This window comes from Apostichopus japonicus, chromosome 5, assembly GCF_037975245.1.
Source record: "Apostichopus japonicus isolate 1M-3 chromosome 5, ASM3797524v1, whole genome shotgun sequence".
Classification (NCBI taxonomy): domain Eukaryota; kingdom Metazoa; phylum Echinodermata; class Holothuroidea; order Aspidochirotida; family Stichopodidae; genus Apostichopus; species Apostichopus japonicus.
In genome coordinates, this window is record NC_092565.1 from 18,891,773 (window position 1) to 18,914,460 (window position 22,688).

A 22,688-nucleotide genomic window follows, 5' to 3' on the forward strand; every position below is an offset into this window, starting at 1 on the left:
ATATAAGAATGAGAGTTTTTGTTTTACGTCCCTTCGAGAGAAAAAAAAGTTGGTAAAGTATTAAATACATATGCATGTTCTTTCTCTGAAAGACTTGTACTATGATAGCATCCAAAATTCGAAGCATCTAGCAAGATAGTTTAGCTACTGATCTGTACACTAACGTTAGTGTACAGAGCAGTGAGTGTAGCGTCTTTGATTTGATCACACTGGTTACTCATCATCGAGAACAATAAACATGGCAGCCACTTCTGGAAATGAGAAACATCTTGTTGACGAACTAGAAAACGCATTCAAAGTGAGTTTTTAAATCCATGACATGAAACATGTATATAATGAATCAAGTATGCTAAGGAAGACATGTGTTATGTATATATCACAGAAGAAGTGCCAAGCGTGCTATTTTGTTTTTCGCGTAACCCATTCATGTACTCTAGCGATAAGGTGAAAAGGTTTCTCACGCATATTTTGTGTGCTACTGCTAGTAGTAGTAGCATGGTGGGCTCATAATTGACGCACTTAAGGATTGGATTGACGATGTCGGTCAACATAAAATCAAAATCACTCAACTGCATGCACTTTTCATATGTGTAGTTCCTTAGAAATGTAATGATCTCAAAATATTTATTGTTCTGTGCTTACGCAACGTACAATTGAGAAGAATTTGACCACAAAATGTCTGCTGTGTCAAGTTCTTTCATACCCCTAAATTGACACATGCGTCGATAAGCTAACTGTATTGTAGGCCTAAGTATACATCCATTGACTTTGGATGCCGTTTGCTGTGCTCTGAACCTCTAAGCTTAGACAGGTCAGGTCCCAGAGAGAAGTGGTATCATTTTGTAGTAATTTTGGTTATTTTTAGTGAGTAAGATTTCCAAATGTCCAAAAAATGTGTAAAACTGGGGGGAGGGTGTTAAAAGCTTAAAAAATACCACAATTTGGTCAGCAAATAGCTGAAATGGATTCAAACTCATAAAATATGTAATTCTGCTTGACTGCAAAAAGTTTAGGTGGCCTTCAGTATCCTTGCTAGTAATAATTGAAGGTGCGTCAATTACGGGGGTGCGTCAATTACGAAGCCTTTACTATACTACTACTAGTACTACTGACATCTGAAGGCCTTGGTTAGGCCTAATTAATAGTAGTAATAAGTAATAGTAAAGGCTTCATTATTGACGCACCTTCGTAATTTACGCACCTTCAAATATTACTAGCAACGATACAGCCGTCAACCTAAACTTTGTGCAGTCAAGCATGAGTTTGAATCCATATCAGCTATATTTGCCTACCAAATTGTGTTTTTTTAGTTTTTTTAACACCCTCCCCCCAGATTTGCACTTTTTTTGGCATTTAGAAATCTTACACCCTAAAAATAACCAACATTACCTCAATATGATACCACTACTCTCTGGGTGAGTTTAGAGTTAGAGGCTCAGAGCATAGCAAACAGCATCAAAAGTCGACGGATGTATACTAAGGCCTACACTACAGTTAGCTTATCGACGAATGTGTCAATTTAGGGGTATGAAAGAACTTGACACGGCAGACATTTTGTGGACAAATTCTGCTCAAATGTGTCAATTTAGGGGTATGAAAGAACAGGGCAGACATTTTGTGGTCAAATTCTGCTCAATTGTACGTTGTGTAAGCACAAAACAATAAATATTTTGGAATCATTGGATTTCTGAGGAACTATACATACAAAAAATGCATACAGTTGAGTGATTTGGATTTTTCCTTGATAGACATCGTTGATCAAATCCTTAAGCGCATCAACTATGAGCCCACCATGCTACTAGTAGTACAACTAACTAGTGTTTAAATTACAATGCTTAAGTTTCAGTTAGTAGTAGTGCCATTTGTCCAACCACAACATGCAAATAAAACTTAAAATAATAATGCCTATCCAGTTCATCATTTAAAAATATTTATACAAAATAGCTTTAGACTAGTCTAACTTAGCTCAAGATTACTAGTCTTAGTCTTATTTTATTCCATAGCTAACTTTAAAAGAACATTCCAGATCAAAATTTTGTTTTGATATGTTAGAGAGTAACATAATCTAAGTATTCTGGTAAAATTTGCATTCCATTCATATGTACCGTTTTTTCTTGACAGTTGAAGTTATCTAATATTCTACCAAAAGTGAATTTGAAGCTAACTTTAAAAGAACATTCCAGATCAAAATTTTGTTTGATATGTTACAGAGTAACATAATCTAAGTATTCTGGTAAAATTTGCATTCCATTCATATGTACCGTTTTTCCTTGACAGTTGAAGTTATCTAATATTCTACCAAAAGTGAATTTGAAGCAAACAGGTGTGATGTCGTAGTTGCACACTGACAAATAATGTTTTGTTTTTTTCAGTCCATTGAATTGATTTGACCATGGATTGGATAGGGTTACTAGTTTATTTAGAGGGTATGTGAAGTTTATAAAATACCAATACCTATGGTACATTCACATTATGAATGCATCCAATTGTGGAGTATAAAATTAGCCGTAAATTTTTAAGGTAAACAAAGCATTATTTATCAATGTGCAACAACTATGTCACAGACTATCTACAAACTAGTGTTTACACGGGTCCAAAAATCGGTAACCGGGTACCCAAGAGTCGTTACCCGTCGGGTATCCGGGTACCCGGAAAAATTTGTTTACCCTCGTGTATCACGATTTTCAAGAAATGACATATTGGATGCTATCATAAATGAATCATATTCTCTACTGACAATGTTTTCATGTTCAAACACGTAGGTGTAAGATAAGGTATATGACCTTCCTCAATAATTTCTATTTGCTATTGTTTCCTTCATTAACTTGTTAATAACTTCATATAATTAACATTACTACTAACATCGCATTTTCCATCGATGCTTATGCATGCTCTCCACGTCTATTGATCACACCATATAAATATCCAATTTAGCTCTTAAACAGTTGTTACTACTATGCAGGCCCAGGGTTCGCATTAGCCGCGAGATTGCGCAATTCGCGCAATTTGATCGCATTTGGAATAAACGATAAGTAAACAGCCACTTGCGATTATTATTTTTTAGTTATCCCGTCCAAAATCCGTAAACATCTCGTAAAATTCCTTGTCAGCCTTTCCTTCCATGAAATAAACAAATGAATAAATAATAATTTCTTCCACATGGTAGCCTAACACCACACTAAGTCAATTAGAAATCTAGCTAGGCCTAACCATCTGTTTATTTGCTGAAATTGTGACGCAGTTATAAGATATCCATGGATATTTTCATTATTGCTGTTACGTTCGACCACATGGTTGCCTAACACCACACTAAGTCAATTGGAGAAATCTAGCCTATACCGCTGAAATTGTGACGCAGTTATAAGATATCCATGGAATACCTTCGTTATTGCTGTTATCTTCGACCACATGGTAGCCTAACACCACACTAAGTCAATGGGAAATCTGCCTAACCGTCGATTTTTTTTTTTTTCAATCACACTTTGCGTAGGATTCGGGTAATAAATTAGGACCCGGGTAGTATCGCGTCAGGCGGGTACCCGGGTACCCCGGATAACCCGTGCAAACACTACTACAAACTATCACAGACCTCTCCCCACACCCCAAATGAATAGTCCTTTTTCATTTGACTAACTTGACAGTTTCTAGATACCCTATGCCATGCCTTCATGAAAATTAAAACCAAATACAGTACTCATTATTTAACTATATTTTAACAGTTACCCAGCCCACCCTTGATGCTTGTGTACTTTGCTAAATACTGATTACCTTTTCTGTTTTTTTTAATGCAAGGGATGCTATGCTGCTCTTGTATCTCAGGACAATGTCAACTTACAAGGAACAGACCAAGAAGAGTCCAAAGCAGGTATGCTGGTTCAATTTAACTTTGCATTGTCACTAAATTCACATATACTGTGACAAACATGTATCTGCTCTACTAGCAATACTCATAGAATTTAACTGCAGATGCCAAGTCTGAATATACTTTTAGTTCTGATGTTTTTAGCACAATGCTACAGTAAAATTTAAAAAGAGGCTAGGCATAAAGTTTTAACAGCAAGACAGAGGAACATCAGTTTAATATTTTGACTATAACAATTATAACTAATAACTAGTCTTATGAAGCGCAGACTCCAAAAAATGAGGGTGCTGACTGTAAAAAACTAATAGAGTTGAGAGAAAAGAAAAGTTTTAAGACAGCGCTTGAATTAAATAATAGAATCTTAAGACCTAATTTCAACCGGGAGGGAATTCCATAAAAGTGGTGCAGCATTTAGAAAGCTACAGTCACCGAAAGATCTTGTAAGTGACATTGGAACCTGAAATTTATATTAGGAGCGGATTGATCTACATTTAGCTTGCTGATGTAAGAGAACATTAAGGTACAGTAGGTTGGGGTACCAGTTTTAATGAAACGAAAAACTAGAATGAGGATTGTATAGTTTAATATGTTCTGACTCAAGTCCTGTACAGGTATGAATGTCCTCTGCACTCTCACTCTGCTGTGCCTAGGCTACCATGGATTGAAATTGTAACCTTTTTATCACTGTACAGTGTACACCCTCTAGACCTGTCAAATGACATTGCTACTCATTCAAACAATAATAATACATCATATTTATATAGCGCCAAACAAACTATGAAATAATTCTTATGGCGCTTAACAATAGTTACAACATGTATGTTTTAGTAGAAAGATATGTTTTGAGAACCGATTTGAAACCATTCACAGTCTTGCACATTTTAACATGTTCTGTAAGTGAGTTCCACAAGTAAGGAGCATGATATGAGAACGTTCTTGAGCCATAAGTCTGTGTTTTAAACCTAGGCATGCGAGGAATTAGAATTAGAGCAGAGTGATTGTGTGGATATCGGCCGATATTGAAACAAATTAGTTGAAACATTAGTTGAAGAGTTGAAAAAATCTACCACCCAAGGTGCCTAGTCCAAGTGCTTTTGGCATACTGTGTTGTGGTGAATATATGATTTCGTATATGTTTTGCTAACATTATGTAATTTGTATGAATTTATGTAAAGTTTAGTGTCTACATGTCCATGTGAGTGACAGTTAATTTGCATTGTAAGGTTAGCAAAACTTTCAATCTTTTCTAGATGTCAGCCAAGCAATTCAACACTTCCTGGATTCTGCTAAGCAGCTAGAGGGGTACTTCCTACAGAAGCAAATGATGTTTTCCATCGCTAGGCCTGAAGAAGCCATCAAAGAGGTAAGTTAATCCCAAAAGTATTCAGTAATGGTAGATTTATTGTAGTCCCAATCATATTTTAAGTTTAACTATTTTTAAAACAAAAGTTGGTTCCTGTTTACTAGCGGTGGTGATGAATACCAGTTTTACCTATATTGGTGTGGTATGAAATCATATTTTAGATTTAACCTCACATTCGCCAACCATTGTATGAAAGTTATACCATGAAGACTAGGTACATTGTGACATGTGTGTAAGTGGCAGAACACTCTCTTTATAAACCTACGGTATGAATAACGAAAATGTCATTCAAAATTTCGCAATAGATCTTGGCAAAATCCACTGAATTGCATATAAGAAAAGACAGAAATTTCTGCTGCTCACATTCAGCAGAGAATTTAAAACCATAGCATACAAGGTCACTGATTACAATTATCTGGGAAATGTTATGAACTTGTTCTAATTTGCCCCAAAATGGCTCCAAAGAATTAAATCAGCTATTGAAATGATTTTCATTAATATTTTGAGGCTGTTTGAAACTTTTACACCCATACCAATGTAGGTCATGTGCTTGACAAGCAAAGTTTCATTTCAAAGAGAGCAATATTAATTATTGGAAACTTTGAAATTTACGGGTTTTGGTGTTAATGCATTTTATCTTGCTATGAAAAGTGTGTGGACAACAAGCTGAACATTTAAAGTTAAATAAAAACCATTAAGAGGATCATTTATGTTCATTTGGCATTTACTCTATAATTTTGGCACAATCACAGACCAAAGTGAAAAAAGGTTCCTTAATGTACAGTCCACTTACATTATAAGGACACCTCAAGGTAACACAACATATTCATTCAAGATTAAAATTTGAAGCAAGTTTTCCTTGAATTAATCAGTGACTACAGTTGTAATCTCTCAGTTTAACTCTGTGACTGGTCTGTTATTGACGTCAAGAATATATTATAAGTGTCGATGTGGCACGTAGAAATTGTTTGCTTACAATAATCAACAACTGTGATTGTTACATCATCTGGATATTTCTTGGATTCACAACAGAGATGTGCTGTTTTACAATGTGATTGATAATGATCTCCATAGTATAAACAATTCATGGTCATGAATCCATGGCACATTTCGAGATATCAAAGTAATCTAAATTCATGCATCCTGTACTGAATAAAACAATATAGCCTATTGTTTCTAGGCAGATATCCAATGTTCTCTGAGCTTCATTTTCTTTAATCATAATCTTGATGATTATAACAGTAATATCATTTTTCACTTTTTTTAGGATATTGAAGAACTGAAGTCAGAACTTGCAAGGAAAGATGCCTTGATTCAGAAGCACCAGGCAAAAGTTGACCGATGGATCCAGACACTGTCTTTGGCACCGCAGACTCCACCTGGTGGAGTCAGCCATCTTCAGAGCCAAGCTCGACACACTCCACAGGTCGGAATGCATTCTCCCTCTGCTGGTTATTCAGGCAAAGCTTCTCCGAGGGCTGGATCATCCGGTGCTCCTCTTAATAGTCCATTAGCCCATCTAGAAAAAGCAACGTCAAGTCTTTCCGCATCCTTTGAAAGGAGATGACAAGGATGGAGTTCAGACTTGCCAGGGTTTTTTCGCTTCTCAGGGAGTATCAGTTTGCTGGTGTCGGTCGTCTCAGTAGAAGAGAGGAACTAGAGTACCTGGAGAGGTTTGTGATTCTTATGCCAAACTGAAAAGCGCATTCATGACAGCAGATGAAAAGATAGGGTCACGACCTCTGTGGTACTCAAGGTTGCACGACATTGTGAGGATGCTTTCAGGCTAAGGGCTGAAATTATGATGGGTACATTTGTTTAGAAATAATTTGTAGTACTGTTGCTAAAATAGTTAACAAGTTTATGTGTAGAGCATATATGTTTGCTCATGTGTAGAGCATATATGTGCTTGCTCATATGTAGAGCATATGTGCTTGTTTCGAGCACTACTTGAACTTAACTACCAGTCTTATCTGGATGAGTCGTCATTGTAATTATCTGCAACGACTGTCATTAGTAGAACAAACGTTATGATATTTGCATCACCATGCTACATTGAAAAACTTATTTGTCTGACGTGTAACATATGGGTTAGACGTTTGTTTATCACAGCACAGAAGTTGACTGGAGTGCAAAATTATTTCCATGGTTACCAGAGAATGAAAGCTTACAAAATTACCAGGAAGTACAGGCATTGAACTGTGAGAAATTTTAACATTTCAGCCTGCTGGTAAACCCTCTGACAATATGTAAAAGTTAGCTGTTATCATGTGTTATTTTACTAGATCTGTTATGGTCTAAGTTTACATCCTAAGATTCATACGCATGTGTAAAGTGAGGGGGGGGGGCATGAGCATCTGTCCGGGAAAAACATTTACTCGTGGGAAATAACAGTCAGTCTGGGGACCCTTTCAAACTCATAAAAAACTTATCAGCACATCCCATTGCATTTAGACCTAATATATTGTCTAAATAAGCCTCAGAATTAATCATTTGATCTCTAAACTTTGAATTTAGGGGGGGGGGGGCGGACTCCAAACACCCTGCAAGGGAGTCATATTCAACAACCCCACTACCTACTGTAACTCCTCGTAAAATTTTGGATCTATCTACAGCCTGTCTATAAAGGTTCATGCCCCTACCTGAGTCAGTCGGAAATTTTAATCCCCTCCCCCTCCTCCATCTTTGAAATCCTGTATGTGCACCCCACATCTTAGATTAGTGGAATTTCAGGGGGTAAATTTCTTTTCATTTCTGAAGTATTTTTCTCTTTATTGTTTACAAAAGCTGGGGTAATATTTAGGGATGCTTCCACAAAGAGTTAATACAAGACAGCTAATGACCTGAGGCAAAGGTTTCACAAGTTGCTACAATAAATACATTGATAAAGTCATTATAACTACGTTATTTTCAAATAACACAAAGATGAAATAAAAACATGTACAATTTATCCAGTTGTATTAAACATCTCTTCTTTCTTGCTTTACATCCATAATCAGAAATTTACAGATTGTACGCAAGAATGATGATTTTTTCTCTCAAAGTATTAACAGACATCCTCCCACCCACACAAGTTCCCTACCTACTCCCATGGGGTCCACATCATGTCATCTGCTGTCTCTCACTAAAATATCCATAAGAATACAGGCAAAATCTGTAGTACCTCAACAGGCTATTATTTAGCCCTGTCCAAGCCTTTTGCTACTCATGATTCTTGAAAGTCAAACCAAATGTCACTCTAATTTCACAAAATAAAATGAAATTACTGCAATAATGACTAGAAATGACACATTGCATTGATATACTTGAAGGAGGGCTTTGGTGTATCCGTCTTACAAGTTTGAGCATGGTCACGTGTGATGTAATTGTCAACTGATGTATTCCAAATTTTTGATGAATTCCGAAGAAAGCATTTTGTCAGTTTCTGCAATATGTCTAGATATTAACCCATGTGAGTCTATCCTTTCATTCTGCGAACATTGATTGATATGTTATCGATGTCAATCTGTTTAGAAGGGGGAAAATATTTCCCCACCTACAGAGAGGAGAGGGGAACAAAGGCTGCAATATCATTGTTACAATTCTAATCAATCTTAAGGGGTTGGTATATATCTTAACAACACAAAAATATTTGTATCTTTCTAAACCTGTCATTTTGACCTGCCTCCTACACAGCACTTTCCATGGTTGGATCTTTTGGAGTTAAGACCTTTCCCTTCTGAGATAACACCTTATTGAAGACCAAGAGGTACAATTGTACTTCTATCCACTGTTCTGTTAGTAATACACAATGTCACTTTCAATTCATTCGCTGGGCTGTTATATTATATCATTAATTTTGATCAGTATTAATTTTGATCAGTACTGATTCATTAATTTTGATCAGTACCTCTGGTAGCATTGGATACTATTTCTTTTCTTGCTGAAGCTATAGCAATGTTCTAAACATATTTGGCAAGTTAAACTACATTGAGAATGGCCATCCAGATGCTGCAGATCAGCATTGTAACAGTAAACTTTGGAAGGTCCTCGCTCATGGTGTCGCATGCCGACGCATAAATTCAACTAGAGTCCTCACAGGACGACCTGAAAAGATAGTAGAAAAGAGGTACCTTTGAATTCATAGAGTTATTGCAATTTTTACAGTCAAGAAAAACGGCCAGAAAGATTACTAAGGAGACTGCCAAGCACACAAGCAACAACGATAAGAATTGCTCTGTAAGTTAGTTATATCAAACTGTGAATCACATGTGCACCTTAGAAAAGTCAAACTGCTTGAAGTTTAAACATTGTTCAAACGTTTGGAATCAAGCTATAAAAACGATTTTAGCCCATATTGGATGTCTTGTTCAATTTGAGAGATCTTTTCAGATAGGCAAACTATAGGTCGCTCGTGACGATAAACATCCTCTGGGCGCTATGGCAAATTTTACGATTATCCCCTTCTCCCCCCCCCTCTCCCCCCAACCCTTATTAAGACTTGCAGGTGCAACCTGAAAATAGGAAGTTGATATGTGTTGCCTAGATGTGTTCACTGAGGCCCATGACCTTTGACCCATACATAGACACTTGCCTCGTCAAGCTATCGAATAATCCTGCACTGATTTGAGCCCATGTTACATTGAAGTTATTCTTGCTTTGCTTCAGCATCTACACACTCAACTATAGCACTGTTTTATCAACGTAACATATAGTCCCGCCCATCATGAATAATCATGAGATCAATTGTTACCACAGTCTGTTGGGAAAATTTCCTCATGCTGATACCATGCTATACTGTCCTACCATTGCATGCTTCACAGTACTCACACTGACAGTATCAACAGTTCCTAACTTTTGATAGAAATATGACATTCATATTGCTCACACTGTCAGTACACGAGTGCTTTGTAACAAGGACATGAAAGTACAGCGTAGAAATAATCGACCCAGCTGTGTGGTTACCATCGTCTACTACTTTTTTACTAAGTTCTATAATATTTCATGTCACATGCAAAACATATATCGTACAGCTGTCAAGCTCATATCATTGGAAAAATTCACTACTAGTATTAACTACTTGTAGCCCATTACAATTAGTAAAAGTTAGGAATAAATTATTTGTCACTTAGCTGCATTCTTCTTCCCATCTCTCTTCCCCGAGATTCCTTTTTGTCCAACTTTATAAAATCTCTCTATAATAACTCTGAAATTGTCCAACTTATATAATCTCTCACCTGACATTCCTTTACCGAGGTAAGGTACCTCATCTTTATTCTGCATCACGCCAGCAATATCTAGATGAGCCCACAGAGGGCAGGTTACAAACTCACGTAAGAAAGCAGCAGCAGTACAAGCACCACCCGATCTGATGAACGAAGGTAACATCAAAGTCAACATGGATAACTGGGATTATGAGAGATACTGGAATGTATACATTACACTAGCAAAATATGTGAAACCCTGTCTTGTCCCTCCCCTTCACTCCATTTTTATAAAGTAGATGAAAATATATTTAAAATTTGAATTCCTTTCTTACAACTCTACATCAACCATCAATGCATATTATTTACAAACTGATGTTAAGTCATTTTTTGTCTGCAACTTCATCAATAAAATATGAAAAATATAAATATTTCAAATAATATAAAAAGGATTTCAATGGCTTGAAGTAAGCATTAAAAAAAAAATGAACAGAAAATTTCAAATGCAATTACAAAGACAGGAATCTTCAGTAGAACGGACATCACCCTGCTTCCATATCGTAATGACATTTACACATGAAGTAGTATGGAGAGGGAGTTGTAGGGTAGATTTACTAGCTACACTTCACTTGCACTGTATTCTATTAATACTGTAATGCTGTTACTGTAAAGTTGTGGAGCAATGGGATTTCTGTGGAACCATTGTGGTAGTTTAAATCCCCTTGGAATTATATAGGAGTTATATCTCCTGGCATTAAGTAAACCAGTTGTAATTGTTGGCAGATTATGGCTTTTGGGGCTGCTTCTATGGGTCGGCATGTGGTATCAGGCTTATCCTGGGATTGTGATGTAACACATGTGATATTTTCTAGGGATACTCTTGTGATCACATTCATCCCTGTAAAGGAGTACAATTGTTTGGGGATGGTAGGAATGCACTGTAGTATTTGTGTATTATGTCTTAAGCTAAGTTGTAGGGTAAAATTCATCATTAGTAAACATGTGGTATTTCCACTTATTGTTAAGGGATTGATATAAAATGCATTACCTGGGAGGGACAGACCAGTCTACTCTGGTTGCTGTTGGACAAAACACTCTTGATGGTAGGCTTCAGGGCCACATAGCCTCAAGTTTGTACCACATATCCAGTACAACACACTTAACCTTACTGTAAGAAGTTCTTTTCAATATATCGCTGTTAAAATCCCATCACCTCTCTGGATTTATTTTGTGTACATCTTCATTCTCTGGCCAATTACAATACTACATCTTAGGCCAAGAACCCTGAATCGGCTGGCCGGCGCTACTCACAGAGGAAAGTGTAACAATACAATAAATACATGAAATAAATATCCTGCCATGTACCTTGCATATTTTCCAATGTTGTTCAGGTCAGCTAGCTGACTTTCAGTGACCTGTTTACTGAAATGGTGAAACAATGGCATCCTCCATAGACGATCTCCGGTCTCAACTCCACACTGGATAAATACAAAGATATGTAAGAAAACCATCAGATAAAAATAACAAAGCTAATGTTTAAAATTCCCCCATTCATTCCTTTTTCCTGACATAACTCTCCTAGGTAGTTATTAGGAAATTGCAAAGTTGCATCTAAATGTTTTGATTGACCGGAGATGATCAATTCAAACATAAGCTTGATAACAAAATGCTAAATACCTTTTCTGTGTAACATAGTGTTAATATTTGAACAGCTGTAACTATGTACTTGCTCTTAAAAATGAATAATACATCACTGCATGAGTAAATCACCGTGGAAAAAATGAATATTGGTGATCAAACGTGTGATACATCGTAAAATAGTCCAATAACATATACGGATGGTTAGAGTAACTAAATTCTGAGTAAATTGTGTTTTAAGGGTAACCTTAAAGAATGGCAACATGCCTCTACAACGCAAAGCATTTAATTCACCAGCACACTGGTAACCTTGGAATTTATACGACACTGAAGTTCATAGGAACACAATATTGTATCTCTTTCAGGTATGTAATGTTTTAATCATTACCTCTAGTTATTTGCAACAAGTAAATTATCAAGGTAGACTTACGGCACCAAGTGCTTTGGACAGATTGTTATTGTTAGAGAAGACACCCGTAGCACCAGAACCTAAGGCAACGTCAATTGCTCCTGGTTACAAAAAAATAATAATAATAATAATTATAAAATAAACCAGAAATATTCAAGAACATTCCGTCTGAAAATTAAACTAAAATAAAAAGTATTACAAATAACAAATGCGGTGTAATAAAAATGCAGACAATTTGTAACAATCCCAAGCTGTTACTAGGTTAGCTTCAACCAATGTCATTATTAAAATATCTTTTTTTATGTATGTAGCAGGTAATAATTTTAGTGTTCAAATTTTGTGAAGGCAGTTAGACTTTCTCTTACAAAATGCTATTGTTCCCTGTTTGCGACAAAATACCCAATAAACTATTCCAAAATGCATATCAGGACTTCCATGTTGATACAATACTCTGGAGAAAGATATCTGAAGCACACGATAAGGTAGAAATTAAATATTGTACTAAGCAAATTCAGTTTATTCATGATTTACAAAATATTTTCGCCCCCAAAAAAAGGGATTCTGCTTGACCTGATACTTCTGTTGTGATGTTTGGTGGTGATTTTGCACGTCGATTGAATCTAATCTTAATATCTTGGTGAAATTGTTTATATTTCAACTGTGAGAAAGTAAAGGGACTCTCATCAGGAAATGGAGCTATGGATTACTTGAAAGATTATTTTGCTTTTACAAAAAATATGTATTTTCTAAGAAGTATGTTGGAATGTAACTGGGAAAAGTATTGGCTACCTTGGTATAATTTTATTTTTATATTAGCACATTTGAATCCCCTTTTTTGAATCTTCCTTTTTATTGTTTTGCTCTGCCTACATGTAAAAATATGTATTTCGCTGGATTGATTTTCTTTATATGAATTATCAAGAACAAATGAAAGAAAACCGAATATTATGTCAACAAGCCATGGAAACTTTCACCACAAATGAACCTTTCAACAGCCAAAAGTGTAAAGTGTAAGGGTTGATAAATAAGAGGACAAATTGTGTAAAGGATGATACAATGGATATAAAAGGCTTTATATAAAATATACTAGAAATATTGATGTTAAACAGCAAACAGTCAATTTTAACTACTGAACTCATAATAAAATTAAATCAAAGAAAAATTGAAAGAGATTATTTGGAGAGAATCAATCTAATATTCTCCATAATTATGATGTATAAAGACTGACCTGTCAGTGTTGCAAGATCAATAAGGACCTCTGGTTGGTAAGTTCTACAAGCATAGCAAATAGCATCTGCCAGTATTAATCGACCCTCTGCATCAGTATTATCAACCTTGAAAGGCAAACAAAAAATACAATTGTTGGGAAATGTCATCCTTGCTTTCCTTTGCTCTTGTAATTAGATTGATATCACTTCCATAAAGAGCTGATGGCCTCTCCATAAAAAAAAAATATCTCACTTTCTCTATTGAAGGACCAGGCATGAAATAGCATAAACATAGGTAAGGTATGTGAGTGGTATGGCCGAAGATGAGGAGAGGGGTGGGAGAAAAGGTTAGGTTAATTTGCATAATGCACCCACATCAGAAATGGAAAATTGGGAGAATTTTTTTCAACTTAGGGTCATGTAAGTAAATTTGGTCTATAAAGTTTATTTTCAATGAACATCTTTCTTTTCCCCCTCCTTCCCACCCCACCCCCCCCCTCCCTTCACCCCCACATTCCTTTGCTATATTTCCTGATACTCTAAATCTCCAAACAGCTCCACTGGCAAAAAATTACTTCCAAATAAGAACACAGCCAGTTACGGCCATGCACTGAACATAAATGAATAAACAAAGCATCTAGTAATAAACATAACATTTAGGCATATACCTGAATTGTTTTGCCATTCATTGCTGTCACCACATCACCGGGTTTATTAGCCACACCACTAGGCATATTTTCACAAAGAGGAACAAGTCCAACCACATTGACAGGTAGCTGCAGGGTCAATGCAGCCCACAGAGCACCAGCAACATTAGCTGCACCACCCATATCTGCCCTCATAAGATCCATCCCCTGGGATGGCTTGATAGAAATTCCACCACTATTGAACGAAGAGTAAAATAAAATGAATTCATATCTTAATTTTTAAGATTTCAGAGGTATTCATCTTGGCAACCCTTTGTTGTAAAGAAAATGCCCTAAATTCTTAACCTTGGTGAAAATGCAAATGCTTATAAAGGATTATCCATCGTGTCTCACAAATACATTTATTTGTTGCCAGATGCTTCGTTGAATGTGTTTGCTTCTGTAACAGACCACAAACTTTGTACACTGTTATATCCACATCTTACCGGGAGCCTTGGTGAATGTGTTTGTTTTCGTTACAGACTTCTCACAATCTTGAGAAAGTGTGTAAATTTACACAACATAGAAACATCAGTTCTTCACCTAAATCTACCACTCTTTTGTAACGAAGGTGCCCTAGGCTGTCTAGCCTACTTTGCATTTATAAATTGGGACTGAATCTGTTACTGTTATCGAGTGTTTTAGGCTGACTGCTGTCTAATCGTGTTGTTTTTGGAAAAGAAACATTTCATAGACAGGCAAGAGGACGTTACTGCAGTAACTTGATTGAATCTGGTAATGAGTGTAATATGGTTACCTTAAGCTGAATCAACTTACCTATCAAAGGTAATACCTTTACCAACTAAAACGATAGGTTTCTCAGAACTCGCTCCACCTTTATAGGAAACTTCTAGGAACAGTGGAGGCTCGCTCGATCCTTTAGCGACACTTAGAAAAGCACCCATCTCATGACGCTCTATCCAGTCTTGTTGGCTTAGGAAAAATAAAACAATAGGACTAATTATATCACAAAAAAAAAGAACAAAAATGAGGAAATTTAAATGGTTTTATAAAGCCTGCAAAAGCTGAGAATATGCTAAAATGGCTACAATGATTCAAAATCTACAGTACCAAATCTAAGGCAGCTCTTTCACATACAAACAGATATTATAGAATATACATTGCTTTCATGATATCAGTATTACATACATATTAACAAGATGAAAAACTGTGTCGGACTAAAGCAACGCGGGGTTTCTATGTATCTTTGGATCAACCAACAAAGCTTCTTCAGTTGCAGATCGCTGCCCTTTTAAATTTATAACTGTCCTAACTCAATCTACAATGGTAATTAACATTGTATCATCTATTTCATATTACTGATACTTAATCATGTCTACTAAATATGGAAACAACTGAACCCTGCAATGCATGAAAGGCTTTAGTATTCATATGTGAAAAAGAACTTGATTCAGTCCTTATTCTGACAACATAAAATAGAAAGTGATTCTAATTAAAAATCATGTATACCGTTTGACAAGACAGACATATTTCAAAAAATGTTAAGTAGCACATCAATCCCAGTTTATAGTACTTTTAATCTATAAGCAAATTACTCAACAAGCATATAAAACGAGGCAAATGTTTTTGGTTCGTCTGAAAAGGAAAGTCTTTTCGGTACATTCAGACACCAAGTTTGAGTTCCATTTTCTTCATGATGACTTATACCGATAAATGTGAGCAGATATAAGTGACCAGAATTTTGTATGTTTGTTGCTATTATCAGATCCTATGAGCTAATAATTAAAGGAGCAAAGTGAAATGTAGATAGACAGGTGAACATAAGACCTAGTACATTCCATCAATTACCATTGCTTATATCCCACATTAGTCAACATTGATACATAAATGTAAATAATGAGATCCGAATAACATGTAATCTTTTCGCATTCTCACCAGACGATTTAAAGTACATTGGCATGGCACAGGTGTTAGCTGTCTGAGTAACAGAATGCTGTATAATTAGGGAAACTGAATGATGAACTTTAACTCACTGAGCACGCACTGTCAGTTTGGACGGATCAGAAGAACAGGCATCAACAAGTTTCTCCGAGACCATCTCTCCGTAAACAGAGGGAGTGAGTTTATTAGCTGGCATTTCCATTAGTTTCCTCGCAAAATTCTGGCTCTTTGCATATGTGCGTCCAGTAATCCAGTGACTGTGGTCATTACTTATGTGAAGGTAAAATTACAGAAAATGTTTTTTGTTACTGGTACGTCTTAATTTTCAAACCAATACACAGGAAAAATTTAGAGCTCAAATTTAAAAAAAAAAAAATCAGAAGGTCTCCTTACAAATGACTATGGTTTGTGTGTACAAAAATGATATACATCTTTGCACTTCAATAGCAATTTGCCTATTTTGCATAGCAATTTGCCCATTTTGCAAAGCAATTTGCCCATTTTGCAAAGCAATTTGCCCATTTTGCAATGCGATATCGAATAAATTATTCTCTGATATACAGACAGACAGAAAGATGAATAGAGAGATGCAGGGGAAATGGAGTAGAAATATTAGCGTGAATTCAGGTCCAAACAAAGGTTTCTTGACTGCAAGACCTGTGCTCTGTGCTTCAGTCTAACATGGTCATAAAAACGGAATAACAGTGCTATCCACTCCAGTCATTCTAGTAGTTTTTGACTATGCTAGAAACTAAGTTTAGTTCTATTGTCTGGACTGGACTTGTACAGGTAGTCTTGTACTACATTTTTATGTTAGCCTGATTCTCATTTATTAAATCTAGTTAAATTTCACAAATGGTGTCAGTGGTCAACAAACTATCTCACAAATCTAAAGCACTGCTAATGAGTTTAATCAGCTTGAATATAACTTGCTAATACTTCACATTTTTTTACACAGATACATACATACATATATACATGCATGCATACACACATACATACACAGACAGATCCCATTGTCTCTGGATTGGTAAAGGGGGATAAAAAGCTTAGAAAAGGAACTTTACCTTCCAGTATTGATCCACAGGGATAAATCCATCTGGGGTTTTTGTTTACTGTTACTCTTTAGTTCATCATATTTGAATGCAGATAAGAAAGCACCCTCAGCGGCAGCTGTGACAGGATAAATATATGAAGGAAATAATACACTGTTGTAAACGTATTCATTGCTACAATTAAATTTACGCTAACTACAACAATCGCGTAAATGACATATGAAGGTGACGATAACGTGAAGCAAAGAGAGGTACATATTAAACAAAAACATCTCCAAATTTGGTTATGCTGTAAAAAATTGGTTTGCTGAGTCTGTCCCTATGTAACATTTCATATAAAAAGAAAATCCCCACAAAGCTATGAATATGTATACAAACAGGATCATTCCAATACAAAGATCTTCTCAATACTTGTTGTGAATTTTACTGAATTGTGACCATTTTAGCATATATCTAACAGTTTTGGAATCAGCATATAGTATCTGTAAAATTCGGTCTTATTGGAGATTTTGAGAGCTTTCTGAAGTGATTTCCAATATTGTAATCAAATACTTATGGTTATCAATAAATTGGAAATATAAGAACCTTGTGCATCTCCACATGGATCCACTCTTACTCTGATACAGTTGACATCTTTTAGAGCCCTGACTCCAGCAGCTACTGCAGTTCTGACATTTTCTTTGCAATCTTTCAGCCCTTCCAGTTCATTAAATCCTGCAGACTTCTTGCCCAAACCAACAACAGCAATGCTGGTGTACTTCTAACCAAAAACAAAACAAAAAATCTTCCAATTGACATCATTCACAGCAGTTAAAATTTGTAATGGTTGCCTGATCGTCCGACGACCAAATGCCTGTTCGGACAACCAAAATGTGCTATGGAGGTTGTCCATCAGATGACTAGTTGTTTACATCAACTTCAGACTGCAAACTGTACAAGTGGAACCATGATCTAGTCAAACACCCAGTGCTTCAGTTTGCAAGTTCATCAGGCATATTCGCAGCTTGTGAGCTCTTACATGCAATCGTGTTACTTTGATTCATCATCGAACAGTACAGATCACACACACTAGGAACCATATTATTAACTCCCTCTGTTGTAAAGCTGGCATGCCTCAATCTAGTAAAGTTAGTAGATACTGATTATTTTCAACTCACATTCACCTTCACACATTAATGAGTCATATATACTAACTCACTTATAAACTCAAAAGTTGCATCAAAAGTCAGAGGAAACATGATTCCTAGCTTTCTCCTCAACAACATGAACTGGACTTCTCTCTTAAACATACTGTACCTCATCAATTCCATGGTACACCCTCGCCTTGCCAGCTTTGAGGTTTCCTCCAGATCTGTGGAAAATATCAGAAACCATGTTTCTTACCAATTATCTCTGGACCAGTTCGGGCTACATTTGCATACAACTTGTAAAATGTTTAAAAGAATGACATTGCATCAATTACTGTTTTAAATGGGTAATTAACAATTGTAGTAATCAGTTTCTTTTATTATCTATATAACATCAAGAGGCAGACATCTCAGGCCAAATGTCTTTAATTTGTCGATTTAGAACTTACATCTTTAGTAATTCTAACAGACGCCCAGACTGAGATATGTTTATATGCTCAGCTGCTTCAGACAATTCCATGTCGTCATTTTCTGTTTCTGGTTCATAAACGCCCAATATCAGACCCTTTAAAGTAATAAAAAAGAATTAACAAAGCTTATTATTTTATAATATGCAGGCCTGTAAACTTGTAAAGACTATGATGTTAATGTGTATATATGTGAGTCATTCATTTGATTTGTTTTATCAAAACGTACATATGTGGAACAAGTTAATTAATATGATGTTGACGTACATTGCCACAGGATGTGACCAAAATCCTTTGTAGGCTTATCTAGTAGGTCACACCATGTATAACACAGTTAAACTAATACATAGTGACCAAAAAATATATACTTAGAACAAAAACAAAACATAACAAAGCAATAAAAAACAAAAGCAATGCCAAAGAGTTAAATGTGGTATTAATAGTATTTCTCAAATAGCTATTTCTTGATTTTCTTCTGATAGATGAAACAGTGCTATAATTTATATCCTGTTTGTAATGAGTTCCAGAAAGAACTTGCATGAATTTTCAACAACAAAAATTCAGTATGAGATCTTAAACTAAAGTAGTGTTGGAGGGGGGGGGGGGTAATATCACTAATAATAATTAAGTATCGAAGATGATTTCAGTAATTCAGTGTTACTTTCACATTTCAAATATGAACAGAGAAAAAAGTGCCTTAAGATCCATGACTTGTTGTTAAAACTAAATATTTTAACATGGTTGGTAATAGTATTGACAATGATTTCAGTAGAAACCAGTGAACAGTAGTTGATGTAATAAAAGTATATGAACAACAAACAGCTCAGATGAGAAGCAAATCTTCACCACTAGGTGGTATGTTGACAAAAATGACAGCTTTATGACAGGATGTTTAATCTCCTGTATCTCATAAATGAAAAACGATGTTAATTAAAGTGTTTATCAATCATTAGTAAATGATGTAAATGTTTGGATTGATGTCTCATTTGGTGCAAAGAGAAAAATTTCTTTCAAATGTAGTTTATCTGGAAATGATACATATGAATTGAATGCAAATTTCACCAGAGTGCTATAAAAATGTCCTTCTTTCAATAGTCAAAAATACATTTTCCTCTGGCTTATATCCTTTTAATTTCTTAAACTCTGAATGTTAGATATTAACTTACTCTTAAATCACTTACTCTTTGCTCTGGTTGTATATTGTTTGTGCTTTGCAGCAAACATGGCTGAAATGGAAGACTCTTCTTTACTTGGTAGCTAGGCTTACTCCCCGACAACACAGACGATTGTGCAAACTGAGTCAATATCCTTGAGCGTAAAACTTTCACATGATGACAAGCCATTTTGATTTCACAATTGAAGACCTTCCCTGGCTAAGATGAATAAAATTCTGCAAAAAGGGAACAAATGATGAGTAAACATAATAACTGAAAACAACTTAAAAAGGTGACATATCTGTATGATGCAATATTAAAAATAAACACTTAAAATTAATAAAGAATTTTATAAATTACTCAGATGTAAAACTGAAATGAATGAAATGTTTGCAGAGGTCATGGATGAGGGGGGGGGGGTGGAATTATAGGAGAGGATTTAAAGCTCTGATGAATCACAAATTGTAATTTTGTCATTCTCTCATAGTTGAAGTGCCTGAAACCTTTAAGACATATGATGTGCTAGAAATAGGCACCTGAAAGCTATGGAAGATTTTAAGGTAGCTTGTCCAGGTCATTGGTATCTGCTGAAGTTTTTAATTTCATAACCATATGTATAGACTGAAATTGGTCAAAATCATACAGATACATTGGCAAACACATGTAGCAGGTGCCAGCAATGAGTAATAAATAATATTTTATAAAGCTCAGCATTATCCATCGATAAAATGTTCACAGGCTGTATTACAAAACTACAAACCATTGAAACTTTTCTAAATTAATTAAATGTTACATGACCAACAGATTTTCAAACAGCATTATCATTCATATTGTAACAACAACTGGCTCCTCCCTTCCCTCCTTCTTACAAAAAAAAAAAAAAAACATTGTGTAGCGATGCAAAACAGGCCCATTACCACAATTTGGTGTTTACTAATATTGAATCTCTAAATGTGTCTTTGAACAAACATGACATATTTTTGCAAATCTAGGAGAATATAATTACATTTTTAACTGCACCCAGTAACTGCTTTTGTGGTGAGCTACCTATTCACAATCATCCAAACACGGTGCCATTAGCACATCTCACCATGCGATATGCTGTTTGCTTATGAATATGACACACTTATGGAAACTTAAAACATAGCAAAACAAATTAAACCAGACTTGAAGTAAGTTAATAGCTTGAACCTCAGAGTGTTTTTCACAAGTTCGAAAAATAATAACTTGACAATGCGTAAATGTACCAGTTCAAAGTCATGACAGAACCTTGATTGTGTTAGGCGTACCTAGGCTTTAATAGCCTAGTACTACTATTACTACTAGTACTAGTAACTTAGTGTCAGATGTTACTGTGAAGTGTGGTGCGTTGGCATAGGTCTAACCTAGGCCTAGATGATTTTCTTTGAAAAGTATTACAAAAAAATACATAAGTGCAATGAGTCATTGCCTTACCATACCTTGCATTCGCATTTTTGAACATAAGCTCAAGAATGTGACTCTATTTTGCTAGTATGAGTTTAGGTGTGAGGTGTATCTGTAACATCACAATGCTAGAATCATATACGCTAGCCTACTACTACTACCCGTGGTATACCACGCACTGATATGTATGTACACAGATCAGCGGTACCACGGTCATATTTGTTTACAAGAATTTGTGCCCCGTACGTGCACATGATTGACTTTTGACCTAGGCTAGCTCAGGTACAGTTATTCATAGAGTAATCTTTCGTTATATCGAACTCTATTGTACGAGTTATTCATACCACAGAACAGAAGTATGAATGCGAATAGATAAAAGTTTTAAAATCCGATTTCTTCCGTTGCAAGGTCATGTACTTAAAGAGTATTCTTCATTTCAAAATCGTAAGAGTTCTTGTATCGTTTTCATTCTGTAGGCCGTGTTCGGTCACAGATTTTATCCACAGTAGTACCAAGCTGGTCGATGACCCCTTGAGAACAAAAGCCCGGATGAGCGCCATTGCTAACGACGCCGATGTCGGTTGTCAATGAAATTGACTTGACACTTTTCGGTAAAAATGTTCTAAAATCTCGTGGTCTTTCTTATCAGGTATGTTGTCTTCTTTATAATCTTTCACCAAACGTTTGATAGCAATAGCGAGTCGGATGATTGGTAGGAAGTTTGACCGGCTGTCATAACTAAGAAAATAAAGTAGCATAAACGTGAGCCGTATTCTACCTGTTACACTATGTTTACCGTGGCTGCACAGTAACACAGTATAGCCTAGTATATAGTATGAGCCACTGCAGTATTGATTCAAGGCCACAATAGTATACAATACGAAATGGGGTTTGTGTTGGCAATAGTACAACACCAGTGCCACTAATTTAGACAATAAAACAGTTGTACTGACTCAATAGCCTATAGCCAAATTTGCTTTGATCATGCATTACTATTTATTTTATCGTTATATATGTCAAAGTCCAAGAAATAGTACTAACCTACCCATAACTAACTTAGGCCAAATCAGTTATTATTGTGGGGTAAAGTGATGGAATGTTGAGAATCAGCAGTGACTTAGGCCCCTATGGCTAATTCATACTTTGTATAGTGTAATCCAACCTTTAGTTGGTGAAGAAACACAGGAATTATGAATTGTGTGGCTCTCA

At 35.8% G+C, this 22,688-nt stretch overlaps 3 protein-coding genes across 5 annotated transcripts in view; 2 read left to right on the forward strand and 1 right to left on the reverse strand.

The window, feature by feature from the left end:
* Nucleotides 1-69: 69 nt before the first annotated feature.
* LOC139967937 (mediator of RNA polymerase II transcription subunit 28-like) lies at nucleotides 70-8,175 on the forward strand. The gene is made up of 4 exons (XM_071972162.1): nucleotides 70-298; nucleotides 3,793-3,865; nucleotides 5,113-5,225; nucleotides 6,493-8,175. Exons 1-4 carry the CDS (start codon nucleotides 239-241, stop codon nucleotides 6,790-6,792), a joined length of 546 nt encoding a protein of 181 aa, XP_071828263.1. The 5' UTR covers nucleotides 70-238; the 3' UTR covers nucleotides 6,793-8,175.
* On the reverse strand, nucleotides 8,167-21,963 carry LOC139967934 (cytosol aminopeptidase-like). 3 transcript variants are annotated; one of them, XM_071972158.1, is made up of 14 exons: nucleotides 21,824-21,963; nucleotides 20,082-20,290; nucleotides 18,883-18,998; nucleotides 18,603-18,657; nucleotides 17,892-18,066; nucleotides 17,319-17,424; nucleotides 16,344-16,520; nucleotides 15,127-15,282; nucleotides 14,332-14,545; nucleotides 13,684-13,789; nucleotides 12,477-12,556; nucleotides 11,774-11,886; nucleotides 10,442-10,572; nucleotides 8,167-9,311 (listed from the first exon to the last, which is right to left on the reverse strand). In XM_071972158.1, the coding sequence occupies exons 2-14, from the start codon at nucleotides 20,241-20,243 to the stop codon at nucleotides 9,259-9,261; spliced, it is 1,644 nt and encodes a 547-aa protein (XP_071828259.1). In that variant the 5' UTR covers nucleotides 20,244-20,290; nucleotides 21,824-21,963; the 3' UTR covers nucleotides 8,167-9,258. The 3 variants fall into 3 exon arrangements, with proteins under 3 accessions (XP_071828259.1, XP_071828258.1, XP_071828260.1); XM_071972157.1 differs by lacking the exon at nucleotides 21,824-21,963 and adding an exon at nucleotides 21,515-21,668; XM_071972159.1 differs by lacking the exon at nucleotides 21,824-21,963 and adding an exon at nucleotides 21,484-21,600.
* A 25-nt stretch (nucleotides 21,964-21,988) lies between these two features.
* LOC139967933 (PDZ domain-containing protein 7-like) overlaps nucleotides 21,989-22,688 on the forward strand; it is a 31,249-nt gene continuing 30,549 nt past the window's right edge. Inside the window, exon 1 of the mRNA XM_071972156.1 lies at nucleotides 21,989-22,128. The gene's annotated coding sequence lies outside the window, so the exon portion shown is untranslated. The remainder of the gene's footprint in view (nucleotides 22,129-22,688) is intronic.

Bases quoted from the DNA above. Each gene is read 5' to 3' on its own strand.
- LOC139967937 (XM_071972162.1), top strand. From the start codon at position 239: ATGGCAGCCACTTCTGGAAATGAGAAACATCTTGTTGACGAACTAGAA. The intron at 299-3,792 runs GTGAGTTTTTAA...TTTTAATGCAAG, and splicing joins AACTAGAAAACGCATTCAAA to GGATGCTATGCTGCTCTTGT. The intron at 3,866-5,112 runs GTATGCTGGTTC...AATCTTTTCTAG, and splicing joins CCAAGAAGAGTCCAAAGCAG to ATGTCAGCCAAGCAATTCAA.
- LOC139967934 (XM_071972158.1), bottom strand. From the start codon at position 20,243: ATGGCTTGTCATCATGTGAAAGTTTTACGCTCAAGGATATTGACTCAG. The intron at 18,999-20,081 runs GTAAGTGATTTA...ATTACTTTAAAG, and splicing joins ATATACAACCAGAGCAAAGA to GGTCTGATATTGGGCGTTTA. The intron at 12,557-13,683 runs GTCAGTCTTTAT...TTTTGTAACCAG, and splicing joins TGATCTTGCAACACTGACAG to GAGCAATTGACGTTGCCTTA.